Raw genomic sequence first — 20,617 nt, forward strand, 5'->3', positions numbered from 1 at the left:
TGAATCATGAACGAAGTCATTGTGGTGATTTGGGTTCCTGACCAGAAAAGTTCTTTGCATTTACATCATATCCTGTGGTGGGAGTAATAATAAGTTAACATCTGTGGTAAGGATGTAATGCATTGCCAACTTAATTCTTTTACAGTGATTCATAATCCTCCAATAGCATAAAAAAGGTTTATTAGGGTGTTGTGTAATTAAACAGTGTAACTTTGATAAACCACACAGTGCTGGAATTTGCCTCTTGGCTTTGCACTGACTTGGCAAAACAAGTGGAGAGGCAGTCTTGGCCCTGTGCGTGTTTGCTCCAAACACTGGCGGTGCAGTGCTGGTCCACCATCCTTGGTCAGCTAGCTGTATCATACCCGTCCAAAACCAATGTCCTGTCAGAGAAGAATGCCCTGCTAATGTTAAACAACAACGATAACTTCCAGTGGTAGGAGGGGGAGTGAGACGGAGGGAGAAAGAGACGGCCATTGTGTGAGAGGAAGAGACGACGAGAGTGAGGGAGGGGATGATTTAAAGTATTGGACAGGGAGCGATCGTTGCAGTGGTGTCTGTGGTTCCTTTGGCAGAGATGGGACATTCCTTTTCTGATGAGTCACTTTCTGTCTCTGATCCGTTTTCTCTCCTGACATCTCTTGTTCTTATGCCGGTACCCTTTCCCCCCCACCTCTTCTCTCATTTTGTCTCTTCTTCTTGCTGTCTTCTTGTGTTCGACATAGTCATTTTCAGCAAATGAGACAAAACCTAAAGCCAATCAGATCAGACTAAGCTGTGATATCAATACAACCATGTGACATTAGCATGGGACAGCTTGCCACAGGCTCTCTAATGAAATGTGAGATAACAAAGCCATGTTGAACTCACAGACACACACACACAGACACACACACACACAGCCTGAGTAAGAGCTGCGTCGTTTGTGTCTAGACTTCCCTGTCCTCTCGGATGTCCTGTCACATCTCAGCTATATATAGGATACACAGTCTCTCCACTGCTTCTGTCCCTCGCCTTGGATCCCGCAGGCCTTTTATGCATGTACTTGTCTGCTTGCCTGTGTGATTTCAGTCAGAAAGGGAACAGCGTTTTTAACATATATAGCTGGCCCCCATCGCTTCTGAAAAAGACAAAAGAGAGCTGTAATGCTTGCAGTCAGGCAGAAGAGAGGCTGGAGCTTTATTAAGAATCATATTTGGAGAGCTATCTTTGTGGATGAAAGAAAGTCTCGCAGTCTAATTGTAAAAATAGAACCATAACCATATACAAAGCTATGGATAACAATTAGTTTATTCCTTTTAAGATGCCGATCACATGCTTGAAACTGTGGGTGAGAGAGCTGTGTCACTATTTTAACTACAACTTATGTTATTAACACAGCTTTTCCAAACAGTAAGACGTCAAAGTTTTGTTTGGCAACCATTGATTTTACTGGCTTAAGTGACAAATGTTACCAGCAAATTTACTCAGCTGTAGCCAGTTAGCAGTACTTCACTGAGTTAATGAAACTACAAAATGTCACTCTTGGCTGTTGTCTGGTCAGTAATATGCTTCCTGCATGCACATGTTTGATGTATTTACACACACATATTTATCTCTCCATGTAATTTTAATGTTTGAAAAAATGCAGAGTGGACTATGTCTTTGTGAAGTTCAAAAAGACCAACATAATGGTGAGTCTTATAGATTCTAGATAACGACTGAGGTGATCGCATCGCATCATTTTCAGACAAGCAGCTAGCTCGTTAATAATCAAATTTAAATGACTGACAGCTGGCAATAAGGAAATTATTCAATATAATGTTCAGTAGTTTCACTTACATGCATTAATTGCATAAACATCCTATCCTACCCCATCTTAATGGAGTGTGCTATGAGTGAATCACCACGGCCTGCCCGCTTCCAACCTTTTGAGAACCCAATGTGTCTGTCAAAGTCGGCCCTAAACTACTTTGGTATCAAATGCTGGTACTGCCTCTGCTAGTTCTGTCTAGTGTGATTAACTTTCAGCAAACAACATTGTCTGCCGCAGCAGGGCCGTGCTGTGATTTTATAACTAAGCAATGACCAGGACAGACACTTTTTATTTATCTGATATTTTCACAGACAAGAAAAACATGAGACTGAGGCTGTGGAGTTGCTGCACTGCAAGGTGTTAAGTAAGTGAACGGAGGCCATGAGTATTTATAAACAATATTTATTGATAAGACAAGTGCATGACAAATTAAAATACAGACGTGGCTCTACTTGTTGTTGTCTGTCTCACTCTACTCCTGGCACTGCCTGTTGCCTTCATCACTGCGTCCAGGAAAGAGCTGCGGTCTCATTACGGCAAAAGTCGTGCTGGCTGCACGACTTGCTCATGTGTATTCCGCAGAGGGAGCAGGCTTTAGGGGTTGGAGTGGGACTTCCCTCCTCTGTGTGTTTTGCTTGATGTCAGTGTGTTCGTGGTGTACTCTTTCTCCCCTCCCTCGACCTCCCCTCACCCACAGGAAAAAGGGGGCTGGGTGAAGCAGGGAGGAAGAGGAGGGGTGGGGGGGGGGGGGGAGGGGTTATAGCACACTCGCTCCCAAGTTTCCCAAATCCAGGAAATCGTCTCTTGGCTTCTGTTGCTGAAATGTTTCTTTTCCACGTCACAGGATTTCAATGTCTGTGAATGTGTGGGGTGAGATCTCTGAGTCTGTGACAAATCCCTTTAACCCCTGTCACCCCAAGGAGTATTTTGCCATGTTAGCTGGAGTTAATTCATCAGGAATAGTCTGTGTGCCACAACTTCCCTTCCCTTTTACTCTAATGTCCTGTGTTATAGTCAGGGGAAGTGTTGAGATTGTTGCAGGTAATTATGTGTTGTCTGACACAGGTGACACAAAGTGTATTTTGAGATTAGCCTCTCACTCTCACCTTTGTATTTCATTTACCCTCTCATTGTTGCGGACCTTAGTTTGCTCAGGGTCAGTGAATGGATCGTGTACACACTTGCTCTCACAAATGGTCATCACTCACCTTTATTACCTAGGTGTGTGTGTGTGTGTGTGTGTGTGTGTGTTTTGTCTGCCCCTTTTGTTGACCAATTAGAGGTCCTTTGCCCCCAGTCGCCCTGACCTACCCACCCACCTAAAAGAGACATGCCTGAGATTCTTTGGCACACCCTGAAAATTCCTCACTGTTTTCCTTTCTTTGTGGTCATTTTCGCCTCTGGCTCTCCCACCCATGGAAACCACGCCAGTGGAAAATGATACCTTATAGCTGTATGTATACAGTACATCAAGACGTCCATAAATCCACACACACACACACACACACACACACACACACACACACACACACACACAGACTCTGTAAGTGTCGGAGTGTACTTCAAACTCTGACTATACGAGTGGAATTATAGTGAAGCTATTTCTGTCTGTCCTTCACACCCGCTGTACACGTCTGCTGGAAGGACGATGTATGGCCATGGGAGCACGCTCAAACCACAGAGCTCTCTCTGTGCGAGCAGTAACTTAGTGTTTGTGAATGTGTTTGTTTGTCTGTATACAAGATTGTTTGTTTAGGCTGCAGCCTCAGTCAAAGTGTTACTTTGTCTCTGTTATTTCCCATTATTGACAATACTAGGATGCACACACACACACACAAACACACACACACACACACACACACACACACACACACACACACATACAGGCCGCTGTTTTCGGACCTTCCGCTGTTATTCTGAAACCAGATTCTGTAGATGGTTATTGTTTTCTTCCTTGCTTCTTCCTTGTTTTCCTGTTATAGTGGACACACACACACACACACACACACACAACACACACACACACACACACACACTGAGCTAGGAGAAATATATCCCCCAATCTGTAGTATACCAGACTGGGCCAGTCACCAGCCGTCTGTTAGCTTTGTGGAGGGGTGATTGATGTGTCTTTTTGTGTCTTGTTATTCCACTGACTATAGACACTTTTATCCATCATGAATTTGCTAGTTGCTGCAAAATATTTAACTTTGGCTCACTCTTAATATTATATCACTAAGAATAACCTTAGCAAACATACCCGCTAGTAGAACCTCTGAATAAAAGTGCATTACACAAAGCTGAAAGGAGAAACAGAAACAAGAAAATGGTTGAGAAAAACAGGCACACAACTAACAATCAGTACTTTTGTTAAATACTATGTGGACAGTAATAAATAGAGCTATTCATAACCAATTAATTGGAAGCTAACGAAATAGACAGGAGTAAAAATGATTGCTGAAATGTCCCTTTCTAATATCTTTATAGAACTTCAGTCCACTGTTGGAGGCATAATTAAAAATGCTGCATTGCCACTTTTCTTATGACTGTGGTTCTGATCAACAAACCTGCAGTCAGGGATCTGAGTGAGCAAATAAGCACATAAAACAGCAGCAGTGCAGGCTGGTTTTAAGCCACTCAGAGCTCTATTTACAATCAAAAGGGCTTAAAAATCAATTGTGATTAAGGGAACAATTGTAGTTCAGCTAAATATGCTACACTTTTAGTCTAGTCTAGCAGCAGGATTTTGCCAAAAAGTATTAACCTCTCAAAAGCTCATTGGTTTAGATTAAATAGTAAGAAGGAAGAAAAGTTTAAGTTTGACATTGTAGTTAGTAGTTGTAATGTGAAAAACTATCCAGCTTTGCTAATATATGTCTTTGGTTAGCAGTGTTGTGGTGGAAGTAGTTTGCAGCTTGACCCAGCCTACTCTGCAGCCAATGAAAATAAAGCCAAGAAAGATCTGGGAAGATTGCCTGCTATTGTACAGCTGGCTTACACGTTCACGTCCTGATCCAAAAGTTAGAAAAACACCCATGTTGCATTTTCTATTCTGCATGCCGTGCCTTGTTGACATGAATCCATCCATTTTGTTTTTCCGACTGCCTGGCCTCTGAGTGCGACAGTTTTGCTTTCTTGTCAGTCTTTTTTGGTAACAGATGGGGTTCCTCACAAGCTGAAGGGGGGGACGAGAACAGGAGGGGAAGAGTGGCTGTAAATCAGGGTTGTAGAGAGAAACGAGTGGTTTTATGAGAGTTTACAGACCTTCTTCACTTTTAATGAGAAAAGACAGCAATTCTCTTCTAGACAAAGGAAAGAGGGAGAGAGGGTGGTGTGAGAGGTAGAAGATGAATGTAGTGGAGGCTAGGAGAGGGTGAGGAAGAGGAGAGGACATGGGCAAGAAAATGGGATGAAGGATATAGGGGTAAAAGTCAAGTGGGATTAGCAGAGGAACTGGAATGGCGAGAAAACCTTGAGAGAAGGGCAGGAAGGAGGCATGAGAGGCCTATCAAACTATTGGCAGGCATCCACTTGGCATATGAATTTAAAAGCAATCTGTCTCCGCCTCACTCACTCCAGAGTCTGGTAAAAATTTGGTGCGTACACACAGTACACACGTAAAAAGCAAAAGAAACAAGAGAGAGGTGAAGCGTTCGCAGCTGCCCCCTTCATTCGTGCTGGAGCCAGACCCCCCAACATACCTATAACCCTAGCACACACCCAGTGGATTGGCCAGTGGGTCAGAAGTCAAAGGCCACTGTCATGCTGTGACACATCCTAGATCTTATTACCTACCCCCCTCGATGTGTGTTTTTGTCTGTCTGTGTGTCTTTAACATAGTGGGTCTGTGTCTCAGCTTCTGATCGTGTATTTAACTGTTTACGAGCGCATCCATGAGGAAGGTTTACCCCCATATTTGCTGTTCATATGTGTGTTTGTGAATGAGTGTTTGTCTCCGTCAGTGCCAGTGCTGCCCTGCCCACAGAGGGGCCCTTTAATTATGCCTAGACCCCCCTGTCCACAGCAGAGCCCCGCAAGGATCCCTTTATGGTCGCTGAGGCCCAAAACAGCCACTGCGATCATTTTCATCACATCCAATTTGAAGCCGTATCCAGATGTATTTGGGATTGAAAGTTAAAGTTTCAGTGCGTACTTGCTGCTGAACTGTAGCTCCACCCAAGTGTGAAACCTTTACATGTTACATCTGTCTGTAGGCAAAAGAAATGATATGGCAGCTTCACTGGAGTCTGTAGTTAGTGATTTGGAAGTGACACATTTTTGTTGTTTTGGCTCTCCTCCAGCACACTGGGCTTTGCAATGAGACCATCACTATGAGGTTAAGGTGGTAACTTTAAAGGGCAACTCCACCGATTTTACACATCAAAGTGTGTTTACAGATCTCGGGGAGTACTACTGCATATTTGAAAAAAGTTGAAGAATATTTTGGTTCCAGAAGGAGCTGAGTGAAGTCTGATGAATTGATTCAAGTCAGTGACTGTTGGAGTTGAAAACTACTAAGTTTTAAAGTGAAACAAATCTGGGTAGAAATACGTGAGGTTACCAGAAAAGGAAGAATAATGCATGGAATATAAACGTCAATATGTCTGGTTCTGCTGCATCCATTTTAATACCTAAAAAAACCCAACAAAACAAAAAACTGTCAACCTTTTGAGTGCAATGGTAAAATCTGTTGAGTACTTTTTTAAGCTTCAACTTCAGGGTGTTACATCCACATTAGATCAACAATAATTTGTACAGTGAATCTTAGAAGGACTAATGCTGGATAGGGTTGAGACAGTTGCAGGGAAGAAGGCGGTTATCACACATCCAACCTGTAATGCGAGGTCAGCAACGACATTTCATGGGAAATGATTCATACATTTTTAGTGTAAACACCCTCTCATACAAATACTTTCTCGCACACACACGCACGCACGCACGCACACACACACACACACACGTTCCCAGGTATGCAGGCTTGTTGCAGCAGGATTCAAGGAACCGAGCATGCCTTGTAATTTTAATCCCAGTATGCAACTTTTTTTTTAAATTGCTATTACGATATTATGATTCACTTTTTTATATGGGGCTTCTTTCCATGTCTCTGTCCTTGGCAGCTTTTGTACTTGAACTCTCTAGGATTTTATATTTTCTTATATTGTCTTTTTCTGTATCCGTATGTTTCTGTGGCAGCTGTGGATACATTCAGTAACTCCCACAGACCAATCTGTGCCCCTCCACAACATCAAGACTGAAAGCTACCACAGTTTTTTTTTTAAACTCTTAACTTCTGACATGATATCTCTTGTAGCCAATGCTTAAACCATCAGAGAAAAGACATTACAATACACACAGCTGGTTTGAGGTCAAAATTATACAGCTGCTCTTCAGATGGTTTACCTTTTTTTTTTTTTTTTTTTTTACCACAGTCAGTGTAACACCTAGTGTTGCCAGACAAACCAGATGTTAGTTGCCTGTTACGTGAGCAAACAGCATTAGCTCAGTATAAGATTGTGGCAGATCAACTGTTTTAACTTCAGTATGTGGGATAGATTTACCAGCACCAGTCAAGTGATTCAGCATGCATACTTCAAAAGTATACACTATTCATATCTTTGAGTAGTTACATAAACCTGTAAAAATATAAATGTTGTGTAACCCTTGAGAATTTATTGTTATTTGTTGTATCTTAAGTATAGTTTTTGGCAAGTTGGGAAGAATACAGTATGCATGTTGTTTCATCTTGACCGCATGACACATAATCATGCCATTTGTCCAAGGGCTTGGAAATGTTTCTAACCTCATGATATTGACTGTTGGTGACTTATACTGTAGTTACTCAGTTCAGTCATGAAATGATGCAAGAGATTCATTAATTTGTTGGAAAATGCTTTCCACTTTGTCATCGAGCATGCAAAATGCCAAAAATATAGAGCTAGGCTAATTACATAGCCACCTTATTTATTGAAAGTGACAAACAACAAATTACAAACTCTTTCAGACAGTCAGCAAGCAGCTCACTCAAAACATTACAGTTACCTTGATAGAGTAAGAAATAAAATGATTTTGTCTGTGCAGAAGATACCGTCCACTGATTAGAACTCATGTCTCAATCCATGGCTGCTTTTAATCTCTTTAATCTCTCATTCAAATCACAACACACACAACTGCTGCAATTCAATGGCCTTCATGTATATTAGGCTCTTAGAATAATGTGGGAAACACGTCTGCAAATGTCTGTTGTTATGCCTGTGCTGATTCGTGGATGTTTTAAGACTGAAAACAGAATGAAACATGCCCGAGGCTTAAGATATAGGTATATTGAACCTTAAAAAAACAAAATATTGGGGTGTCATGATATTTCACCAGGTAGAGCTGGTGCCCCACGTACGAAGGCTGAGTCCTTGCTGCAGCGGCCATGAGCTCAAATCTGACCTGTGTGTCATCCCCTCTCTCTCTCTACCCCCTTTTCCTGTCTATCTTCAGCTGTCCTATCTAATAAAAGGAAGCCCCAAAAACACATTTTCAAAAAAGACAAGACAAAATAAAATCAGTATTGCCAGTTTCAGTGTCTGGAACAATAGCACTGACTGTTGTTTACCTCATCACCAAACCCTGATGAGCTGATCATCATGCACCTTATGTCAGAATGTCCCTGCAACCATCAGCACACTCGTGCCTTGCAACTGATTAAATCTTAAAATGAGCCTGAATAATGATACATCATTTGGAATTATCTCTTTGCAATTGTCAGTGTCAGCTGTTAGTTGAGCTAAAAGATCCATGTTGATGGGATAACATTTCTTTCATTTGTTACAACTTTATTCCCCCAAATCACTCCAGGTGTTTTTCCAGCCCCTCAGCCAGGGATAAGTGGAATTTTATGGTCCATTCTAACTATGCTTATTATCTTTCTCCCCGCTACTCATAGAGGTTGTGTGTTGGTGAGAACTATCCACAAGTCTTGACTGCATTATGTAGTGTGTGTGTGTGTGTGTGTGTGTGTGTGTGTGTGTGTGTGTGTGTGTGTGTGTGTGTGTGTGTGTGTGTGTGTGTGTGTGTGTGTGTGTGTGTGTGTGTGTGTGTGTTGGTTGTTGGAAAGCAGAGTAGGGGGCGTTTACAAGTCTCCTGTGGCATTAAGTTTATGATGGTTCCAGTCAGTGAAGGGTTGGCAAGACTCTGCACCAAAGAAAGAAATATGAGCTCTATACAAAATGAGCCTTATGTTCACTCATACACACACACACACACACACACACACACACACACACCCCTTATGTATTAATGTTTGATCGAGGTTGTGAATAATTGATGTATCTTTATTATTTGTCCCTCTGGTGTCCTGCAGTCCTCTGTCTCTGTTCGCCCCTCCCTCTTTCTCTATCTCATTAATCCTGTTTTATGTTTGTCTCTCCCTCAGGACGCTGCTGCTTCAGTGAAGCCCTCGTGATTGGATGAAGAAAGAACCACTCACTACCAGTATGGACGCGATCCATCCTGGAATTTCCCACAATCCTTAGTTCTCTGGTAAGTAGTAACTGTAAAAGTGTTTTTTTTTTCTCAAGTTGGTATGTTTTTAACATAAAAATAGACTCTAAGCTTTTAGAAATTGTTGTTCTTCCTGTCATAACTGAAAATATAGGCCTGGTTCTCATTATTTACACGCTTTGCTATTGATGTTGTCCATAAATATGGGATAGTTCAGACATGGTAACAATATGGTATTTAGATAAATATAGAGCATCTTTTTGCTTTGGCTAAAAACAAACAAGGCTTTGCTGGGATGCTAGGAAACGCTAAGCTAACGTCAGTGAATATAACTCTTTTTCTGTAAATGCTTCACAGTAAAAGCCAGCAGAAATGTTCTTTTACTTTGAAGTGACCTCTGTAAATTCAGGGGATGATTGAGAGGTAAAGTCAACGTGCATAACATAAAGAACAATCCTTCACCAAACAAACTGAGGGCCCCATGAGTTGATAACTTCCGTCTCTGTTCAGAATATATCTTTTATAATATTGATTTCTATGGCATGTGGAGTCCCTTCACTGCCTTACAGTGTTACGGTGTCCATAGAAACCAGCTGTAGTTGGGTTCCACATGGATGAATGTGGTCTCCGAGGGCAACTCAAGAACTACTCAGGATGCTCTGCATTCTTCGTCTGATCATTCTTGTGCTTTTTTTCCCTGCAGTAGTGTTCAGATTTGCAGCTGAGTCTACTGAACCCTGAACCGTGACTGACCTCCTGTCAGGTACAACACACACGCACACACACATGCTTGCACACATGCTGTGTTAGTGTACAGCATTCAGTTGGAATGAAAACCTCTGTACTAACACTTTTTCATGCTGAGCGTTTGCCCCAGCACTGCTCTACAGTAGCTAGTAGCTTTTAAGGTCTGCAAAAGACAGTGAAACCTCATAAGAATTTAAAAGATAAGTCAGTTTCTATATTTTTGTTATTGTCAACAAATCACATTAAAAAGGCCAAAACCAACCCTATGTTAGTCCTTTTTCAATACATTCTAGCTCCCCTTCCCTGTCTGTGTCCTAAAACAGCTGGGCTCTGTAGTTTTTAACAAACATTACTCAAACAGGAGTAAATAGTGTTGTTGTTGTTGTTGGGTACTATTTTCAGCAGTGGATTTGGTGTGCGCGCAAATATTTACAGTGTGGAAAATCTTCTCAAAATAAACAACATTTTCACATTTATATAAAGAAATGTGCAGGTAGTGCAACTGTCTGGCTCCTTTATGTCTTTTCAATCATTTCATTAATACAGTGGCACTCAATTCATTGTCAGTTTGGGTCTTTTCATGGGAGAGAATAAGACAAACCACAGAATATCACCAGAACTATAAGGATGTTTTAATGTATTCAGTTGACTAGAGTTGACTTCTGTCTGATTAAAGCTCTGGTATGATTAATTACCGGACCAAAAGAAACCCAGCCCAAGGTTGCATTGTTGTTTATCTACTATGACAGAATTTATTTTTCAACTAAATTTAAATATTATTGGTAAACAATGTATAATTTGCATGCCTGGACAATTTATTTCCTCAGGCATTTGCACCTTTTAATAATTGTAAGCGTCTGTTCTGTAATTCTCCTCATGCGGTGAGCCAGTACTGAGTAATTGCACCCTCATGTACCATACAGTTAGGAAAATCTGTTAATGTCAATTTAATATCATAGTGGTTCTTCATTTGTTACTTGTTTAACTTAATTTGTTGTATTTATGTTTTTTTGTTAAAGTTGATGTTAACCTGAAGATAGTCTGCTTTCACTGTGTGCTGCTGCTGCAAGGATATTATCTGTTTATTGACTATTAAGTTTCACCATATCCTAATCTACAGAACCTTTTACAATGCAAGAATAACTGTTATAATGCAAATAGCATTAGTAAGTAAGCATTGGGACACCCTTTCTCAAAGCTATCTCCTACATAGGTGGAAATGTATTCACCTGCTGTTCCCCCTCTCTTCCTCTTGCAGTTGAACTATCTTGTGCCACAATGATGTCAGTCGATGTGACCAATCATAATGGCCCTGCTGCCACGCCTCCCACCTCACTCAGCCTTCGCTCCTCACACAACCAGCTACTCAGCAGTGATGTCATCAAACAGGGCTCTGCCACGCCTCCCAAGTGTCGCAAAAAGTATGCACTTACCAGTATCCAGGCTGCCATGGGCCTTGGAGAAGCAGTGCCATCTTCATCATCACCATTATCATCCCCATCACAGCCTACAACCCCCAACAATCCCAAACTAGCCAAGAATGGAGTCAACCAGCTCCGTAAAGCCGGTCAGGATCACAACAGAAACACAACCGGCCCTGACTCGACAGACCCCGAGTGTAATACAGAAACTGCAGCAGATGACCTCAATGTCAACACGGCTGAGGAGCACGACAGTCACACACTCACCAATAATGACCGAGATGATGATGATGTCACTAAGCTAGATGTTGAATTGCACCCAGACACTAACGGTGATCCAGAGCCCGAACAGAAAACTGAATCAGAAATAGACTGTAACATCAACACGACTGCGGAGCTCAAACTGAATGGCAACACAACAGATCTGGGCTTTGATTTGAACATTGAGTCGGAGGAGAACGATGATATCAGCATTCTGTCTGAGAAGGAAATTATGTCAAAGATGAAGATTGAGGAAGATGAAGATGAGGTGGTAGTAGAGGAGCAGGAGGACGACGAGGAGAGTAAGCCTTTACTTGTGATAAAAAACGAGTCTCCCGTGAAGAACCACAAAGTTACTTCAGGCGTGGAACTCATCTCTGACCTTCACTCCAACCTCAAGCTCCTCAAATCAGGCAAGGACTCTCCAGTGCCTCCTCCTCCCTCCCCACCCAGGCAAGCAAGCCCAGAGGACACACCCCTGCTCTCTGTGGCCTCCTGCTCCTCCTCTTCCTCCTCCTCTCCAGAGACGAAGAAGGACAGAAGGACTGGCGCAAAGACAGACTGTGCTTTGAATCGTATCCAGAATCTGAACCCGAGTGACGAAGAGTTGAGTTGGACCACGCTGTCCCAGGAGAGCAACTCCCCAGAGGAGACAGGTACACACAGTAACACACTCACAAAACCATCTGCAAAACGTTTATTACGGTAAACCTTCCAGCCACTGTCATTAACTGATGTTTTCATGTGAAGGTGTCACTCTGGTGTGTGTGTTTTTTTTTCTCTCTTGTGTGCTATGTAGTGGTTTCACCGTCCTCTCTGCTGATGACATGTTTCCATTTATGGTGACCCAAGTGTGTGTATGTGTGTTTGGTGTGTGTGTGTGTGCGCGTGTGTGTGCATATGCAGAACTTGGACATTGCTAGAACAAAATAACAAACACTCCCACCTCCAGTAAATCTCCCAGAATCCTTCTGGGAGAGGAAGTGCCCTTGTAACCTCATGGGTGGTTAGCAAGCTAGATCAGCTGCTTCCTTTTTTAAGCTGTGTCCTGTGTGTGTGTGTGTGTGTGTGTGTGTGTGTGTGTGTGTGTGTGTGTGTGTGTGTGTGTGTGTGTGTGTGTGTGTGTGTGTGTGTGTGTGTGTCAACTGCAACCTTCAGATGAAATGACATTTAGTACAAGAGTGAGAGAAGAAACTGTGATATAAGCACTCTGATTCCATCTCCTCACAGGGTGTGTGTGTGTGTGTGTGTGTAGTTTTTATCATTCTTTCTACGAGAATATGAACATTTGTGTTCTGTAGGTATTAAATGCAGCATGCAGTTTGGACACACACGTGGAGGATGGTGGACCTCTATATGTAGCTGTTGGTACCATCGAAAGGGCTATTATTTTTTATTCCACTGTCATAAGTCTAATGGTGCAACATGCAGACTGACTGAGATTTGTTCAGGGTTACGTGTTTAAATTGTGTTTTAGGCATGCAGATGGGTACATCTTTATGCAATATGTCTAGACAGTCCCCGTAGGGCAACTAACTTTCATTATCAATTAATCTGCAGATTATTTTCTCAATTGATTCATTAATCATGTGAAAAATACTTAAAAATGCCCATTAGAACTTTACTCAGTCAGCTAATCTTTTAATTGACTAATCTTTCACTTTTATTGTAAAATGTGGTTACTGTACAGTGATTAGTTCTGTCTTTTCTGATGACACAGATATGCTTTAGCCTGATTAAATGTCTGATTTATTACTGACATTGACATTGTCTACTCTTTGTTATAGTGCATACAGCATGGCAGAACTTTGGGGAGAATTTTGTAACTGAAGTTAAGAAATTCCTTTGAGTCATCACCTCTGTTGTGGGCCTTTCTTAAAGTCGCTTGTTGCTTACCTCTGCAGAAGGTCTGTTAAAGTCACTGCATTTCTTATGTCAGCGTTATGTAAAAATCTGGATGTTCAGTTTAATTGGGCCCTTAAAACTCTCAGCCTCGTGCTTTGTTGTAAGACATATGAAACACATCCATCTCTTCTAGAGCAGCAGGAGCCCCAACCTCTGACATGAGCTCAGCTGTAAACCATGTGTTTACAGCTTCATCAACGTGTATTGATGAACCAGAAGGGGTTCAAAAAGTAGATGCTAGCGGTGCTGTAGTCCCTAGTTAAGAGGTGTTGTCCTCCAAGGGGTTTGCTAAAGAGTCAATAATCACCATGCTAGCGTCATTCATGTTGAATTTACTGATATGTAATAGTCCATACTGCTGTGCCCTCCCGTCTGCCTCGCTCATACTGACGAAGCCGTGTTGTTTTCCCAGGTGTGTGTCAGATTCCTCTGTGGATGTTGCGGGTTAGAGGGCCAATACAACACTGCTTTCACACAGAGCAGCCAAAACACACACACACACAAGCACACACGCTGAGTTGAGGAAGGTCATTTAAAGAGGTCTCACACAAAAACATGCACTGTAACACTTGCGAGGAAACATGAGTTGAATGTGGATGAGTGCAGTGTAGCAACATGTGAAGTCCTGTGTTTTTTCTGGCAGTCAGATGTCAAACTACTTTTTTCTTTCTTTGTCTCTGTCACCCTTCGTTCCACCCTCAGTATATCTTTGCAGTTTTTTCTCCCTTTATCAGCCCTACTGTATGTCTCCCTCCCTCTCTGCTCCTCCTCCTCCTCCTTGCGACTCCATTGGATATGATACTGAATGAAAGATGATCTGGGGGTTGCCAGGACAACCAAGAGAGGCTAAAGGGAAGGTGGGAAGGAGGAAGAAAGTGATAAACATAGACATTTGATGAAGATGAGTGTGCCAATTTTTTAGCTTCTTACCATGTGCCTGAGTGTATGTTTGTTTTAGGACAGGAAAGGGAGGGCAGGCTTATTTGAGCTTGTTGACGTTGTTGATGCTCTAGATAGAGGAAGGAGAGACAACAAAAGCAAACACAGCTCAGCTGCAAGGGATACACAACCTCCATCTCTATCTCTCTTTCTGTTCTTGCTTTCACTCTTTTCTCCCCCTCTTCTCTGCCTCTCTTTTCACGTCATGTTCTCCCTGCCTCTCTGCCTCAATGTCTCTCTCTCTCTCTCTCTCTCTCTCTCTCTCTCTCTCTCTTTCACTCCTCACCCCCCTCTCTTGCAGTGTCCCCCCCTCTCTCCTCTCTCTCTCTCTTTCTCTATCTCTGTCTGGGGTTCTCTCTGTGGTTACAGCACTGGCTTTTGCTGTATTGAGAGGCAGCTAGCTAACTATGATGCTGGGGAAAGACTACATGCTGGCCATTGTGATTGTCAATTACGAGGGTAGGTGCATCTGTCGGAGTCCGCTGGAAACTACACTGTGGGGTTAGAGTTTGAATGCTGTCTGTGTGTGAGTGTGTGCACAAGCATGGGTATGTGTGTGTGTCTCCTGCAACACGGGGATGAAGTTTGTCACTGTAATGGTATCTCTAAAATATCGGTTATTAGAATCTGTGGTCTGTGCATGCTGTATTTGCGTGTGTGTTGTGAAGGAATGCACGCATCGGTCATGGTAGTGTGTGTGTGTGTGTGTGTGTGTGTGTGTGTGTGTATGGTGTTGAGATGACATGTGCATATGTGTGTGTTTTGCTCCAGAATCTCACTGCTCCTCCCCTCCCCCTCTGCCTAACTCTGCTCTGGCATGGAGCTGCATGCTAACTGAGGCAATCATAGGCTAACTGCTACGTAGCTCCGCCGTGGCAAATTTCAATGAGCTGCATAGGTGCATGCCAGTTGCTAGCCTCAGTGTTAGCATGCATAAGCTTTTCCTTCCAATTCTATACTTGCCACAGTGCTGGCAGAGTGTGACACTGCTAACTTTGAGGCACGATATATCACTCGAGCCAAGCCAGTCAGAGCAATAAAACAGCCAGAGCCCCCCTCCCTCTTTTGGGACGTACACGCTTTAATCCACATTCAGTGGTCTCTTCATCTCCTACTGGCACCCAGTCTCTGAGTCACCATCTTCCCTCTCGCTCATAGCAGAGACACTCATGTTCATGTAACGTTCTATTGGATCTGACCTATTTTTTGCTCTTAAAAGACTGCAACTCCGAGAAGGCATTACTTCCCAGCTCCTTGCTCTAAACCACAATCTTAAGCCCCAAGGGACGTCTGCTTGTGCCATATGTATGTGCGCAATATTTTGTGATTGATTTCTGTTCCATTAAATAAACTAAGTCTGGTAAATTAACTTACCTCTGCATGTCTTTGTGTGTGTGTGTGTGTGTGTGTGTGTGTGTGTGTGTGTGTGTGTGTGTGTGAGTGTGTGAGAGTGTCTGAATTCCATCTCAATCTGGACCGACCCAGTCGTCATGATGACATATGGCCTGCTGTCGTGGCGACAGGCCCGTGGGCTGTGTTTCATCAGCATGGTCAGCAGTTCGAGAACTCCTTGTGCAATCAAACAGACACACAAAACTATACACACAAATACACACAGCACCAGTTGACCAGTCCCTCAGAGCTTATATCACCTTTATGAGATGTTACACCACCTAATGCAGTCTGGGATAATCTTTACTACCTCTGCCACTACATCAACTTCACACACACGAAGATACCATCAATAGTTCTTTGTGTGTGTGTGTGTGTGTGTGTGTGTGTGTGTGTGTGTGTGTGTGTGTGTGTGTGTGTGTGTGTGTGTCAACTGCAACCTTCAGATGAAATGACATTTAGCACAAGAGTGAGAGAAGAAACTGTGATATAAGCACTCTGATTCCATCTCCTCACAGGGTGTGTGTGTGTGTGTGTGTGTTTTCAAGGTAACTGCTGTATTTCCTCTGCTTGTGTCACTGTCAAATAAATTATGGTAACAGCCATCTGCTCTATATACTGTTTTCCGCGTTCTGTTAGGTAAGGGAAGTTTAAATTTACATGAATCCATACATACTGAGCCAGTATGTCTTAATTAATCAACCCTTTGAGTTTTTATGCCTTTCAAAGTACAGTACAGCACTCTAAGTGATGTTCGCTTTTTAAACCAGAACATGCCAATAGTTTGTGCAGATATTTTTTTATTTAGTTGTGAGATTATTACTCCTTGTTTAGTTATATACAGAGTTAGTAATTGTTTTGATTCCACATGTAGTTTTATTCATTTATATAATTTAGAAGTGAATTAGAAACGTTGTAATGTACAGAAGCTGAAAGGCAGGAAGAAGAAGAGTTGGAGTCAATTTCAGAAGAGTGGCTTTTTCTTGTGGACTCTGTAAAGCATTTTGGGCTTGCCTTGGGTATGAAATGTGCAATGAAATACATTTTCTTTGCCTTGCCTCATTGTAAGCAATGTACTGCTATAGATCTGGTACATATTTATCTTGAAAAAGAAATGGTAAAAATTATGTGGTCTCTAATTTTAACCTAGCTCTGGTTGCCTCTTGAATTAATTTTTGTTTTGATTTGAGAGTTAGTGGTCTTCCAGGGAAGTCTCTTTGACGTGATGTGTGCTGACATCAAATTCACCATGAATATGTCAGACAATCTGTCTTGTGGCATTTTTACGGACAGCTGGAGGTCCACCCATTTTTAGATTATAAGTCTTGTATTTAGGACATAACTTCTGATTTATGAGCTGATAAAAAAATAAATAATTTATGAACCCATAACGGATCATACACCCATGTAAATGAGAGCAGATGTGTATGATAGTGAGTTCAGAGAAGAAGCTAATACAATTTACTAGGGCCAGAGAATAATAATGAGTCCTCATTGTCATGTCATGTCATGTCCAATAAAACCATATAGATTTAAATTATGCTCTGGGCTAACTCATTGGGCTGCATCTGACATCTGTTAGACTGTTCTGAATGTGAGAGGAATGCTTGTGCCTGTGTGTTTTTGTGTATACATTCAAGAGTTCATATTTGCTTGTGTGATATGTTTGATTTATTTTTGAAAATGAAAATGGTTTAGGTATGTGCGTGGGTTTGTTGCACAAATGCAACAAAAGTGCTTAACAAGTTTTACTCAGTTGCTGTCTGTAGAAAGTCATGGCAGACACGGCTGTTAAATGACAGCTGCAGCAAATGCTGGTAATCCCAGTCAGCAGTTCATATTGTTCTCTATATGATTGTGGGAGGAGTAACTTCCTCCAACAGAGGCCAATTTAATCATATGGAAGAAAAATAAATTTTCTGTGTTTGTGTGCAGCCACAGATGTGTGTTTATACATGCATTTGCAAGTACAGCATATAAGAAGTCTGTTAGTTTGACCACTGGTATCAATAAACCATCCGAATGTGTGTGTTTTTCCACCAGATATCTGGAGTGAGCAGTCATTCCAGACAGATCCTGACCTGCCTCCAGGATGGAAGAAGATCACCGACATGGCCGGTATCTACTACTGGCACATTCCTACAGGCACCACCCAGTGGGAGAGGCCTGCCACCCGCCCAGCACCTCCTGGACAGACAGAGTCCCCGGCCCTGGGCGACCACCTGGGCGACCACACAGCCTCCACACCACGTAAACAGTCCCAGGGCTCCCTCAGCCCCTCGCCCACTCCTGACCATGAGGTGAGTGAAATAACGACAAACTGACAGATATTTTAGGTCTCACATAAATCACATAATTTGTTTAACAATCAGTTAAACTGGTTACATCTGAAATTGCTCTGTTTGACGAGTGGTACAAAGTTTGTGAGTCTTTCTGGCTGTGGTCAGGCACAAATTGTAGTTGGAGTACAGTCTAAAGACAATCCACCCACAATGTGAAGAGATGATGGAGAAAAATGAGAAAAATAATGAAGTCACATAAATTTACTCAAAAATAAAATAATAAAGTCAAACTTTAATTAAAACACAAGAATACGCTGTACAGTGGATAAATATGAATAACTAAGAACAAATATTGTCTTACGAGTGCAATGCCATTTAGTTGAAAATTAAAATCCTTTTTAAAATTATTTGTCTAGAATGAATATGTATAACTGTTCGTCATTATTATCAGCATTATTACAACTTGAACTGCTGTTGTAATAATGATGTGTTATTTGAAGCTTATGATGTGTATAAATCAACAGAATTGCACACAGCATAAAGTTTATATGAGAGTGTCTGTCAACGTGTGGATATTGTACACTCAGTTTCCAGTTTATTAGGCACACCTTGTGAAAACTAACGCAGTCTAACACAGCAGTGTTACACATCCTCATGAAGGTTGTGTTAGAGAGTTGTTGTAAATACATTTAGAGCTCAGTGCTCTTCTTCTGAGAGTATTATCAGCTCCATGATCTGAGAAGCTTAATGCTTGTCTTGCATTCTATTAAAACCTCTGGAGTATTTGAATAAGAGTTGGCATTATAAATTATATTTTTTGATACACGCTGTAAACAATTAATGGTGCAACTTGACATGATATCTAATTTTTATGCCCAAGTAAGTACCCCCTTTGTTCTCCTCCTACTCCATAAGACGTTTCCCAACCTGGGGACCAAACCATGCTGCTGAATATAGTAATGGAAATTTAAAATCTCCGTATTAAGGCCCGAAAATACTGCCTAACAAATGCGTACATGGGCAGCTGCAGACACGTGTAGTAGTTCTGCTGATGAGTGCCACACATGCACAGAAGATTGGTAGTGCCCTTGTAGTGTTGTTAGCTTTGTGGGCAGTCTGCATGGTCACAACAAATTGGAGGTCCACACAGAGCCTATGCGTATAACCTTTGATAAGAACCCTCTCTTACTCGCTGACATGGAAAGTATAATTCCAGCTGTGGCCTCAATAACGGAATTTAACCATTTTCTTAATCCCAGACTAGCCATAAATGTGTGTGAAGGGTTAATAACAATGAGGATGTATTAAACTGCAGTTTTTCATAACTGTGCTTTTGTGTTTATGTGTGTGTGCGTGTATGCATGCAGTCGTGCCGGGCAGAGATCTTCTTCAGGGCGTCAACTCGTTCGGGCAGCACCACCTCTGACAGCTCAGTGGAGCCTCTCTCCACTCATGAGCCCACCATCACCACATGTGGATTTGTCAACAGCTGTTACTTTGTGAGTTACCAACAAAAACTTTTTTTGTTTCATTGTATTTACTGTCTGTGGTATTCTGTACGTTTTGTAACAGGGCAATGTATTTGTCAAATTGTGTATGTGGTTTTTCGGTAGTCTAGACTGTGATTGGCAGAAATATGCAACAAGACAGCCGGGTACAGAGAGTGAGACGGAGGGAACACTGAGTCTATCAATCAGTCCATCATGAAGAATGATGGAGGGGAAACGGCGAGAGGAAAGGGGATTGATAAAGAGGAGCATGGTGTAAATAAAATATTGATTCAGTGAGAATAGACTGATGTTGACAGATAGATGTGCCAGAACCTCAATCTGGCACATCTATCTGGAGCGACTTACCTGCAGACTACTCAAATATTAGCCAGCGACACAAGAGCCAAAATGGCAGACAGGCAAAAATGGTGGAGTAAGAAATGAATTCTTACTATAGAGATTTTAGTCTTTCTTTTTTAATGCTTTGTCTCTCTCTCCCTCTCTTTCTCTCTGTAGCCTCGTTCCACATCTCTACAGGGGATGCCTGATCAAGAGTGTCACACTCAGCATCACGAAGATGAGGACAAGGTAGGACACTTCAACACTTTCCCACGTTCTCTTCCTTTCCTCACACACCAATCTTTTCTTCTCCTATGGCCCAATAACCTTGAGTTGAGGTCAATGTAAAAGTGTGTGTGTGTGTGTGTGTGTGTGGCACAAATAGAAAAACTGTATTTGTGTATATGACTGTATATGTATGTCTACTTGTATCACATACAGTACAGTAAGTATTTGGACAGTGATATGTTTTCATTTGGTTTGGCTCCGGTTTGAAATAAAAATATCACTGTGAGGTTCCCTATGCACACGGGAGACAAGGGCAATAAAAGACTTACA

At 42.0% G+C, this 20,617-nt stretch overlaps 1 protein-coding gene across 6 annotated transcripts in view; it reads left to right on the top strand.

Moving 5' to 3' along the window:
• apbb2b (amyloid beta (A4) precursor protein-binding, family B, member 2b) overlaps positions 1-20,617 on the top strand; it is a 44,996-nt gene that overhangs the window by 6,461 nt on the left and 17,918 nt on the right. For 5 of the 6 annotated variants that reach the window (XM_051384315.1, XM_051384314.1, XM_051384318.1 and 2 more), the window contains exons 2-7: positions 9,216-9,322; positions 9,987-10,046; positions 11,289-12,368; positions 17,992-18,248; positions 19,598-19,729; positions 20,237-20,308. In XM_051384315.1, coding sequence (XP_051240275.1) covers positions 11,309-12,368; positions 17,992-18,248; positions 19,598-19,729; positions 20,237-20,308 — 1,521 coding nt within the window. In that variant the 5' untranslated portion in view covers positions 9,216-9,322; positions 9,987-10,046; positions 11,289-11,308. Of the gene's footprint in view, positions 1-9,215; positions 9,323-9,986; positions 10,047-11,288; positions 12,369-14,860; positions 15,016-17,991; positions 18,249-19,597; positions 19,730-20,236; positions 20,309-20,617 lie in introns of those variants that run through there. The other variant, XM_051384320.1, reaches the window with a different exon arrangement.

This window comes from Dicentrarchus labrax, unplaced genomic scaffold, assembly GCF_905237075.1.
Source record: "Dicentrarchus labrax unplaced genomic scaffold, dlabrax2021, whole genome shotgun sequence".
Taxonomy (NCBI): domain Eukaryota; kingdom Metazoa; phylum Chordata; class Actinopteri; family Moronidae; genus Dicentrarchus; species Dicentrarchus labrax.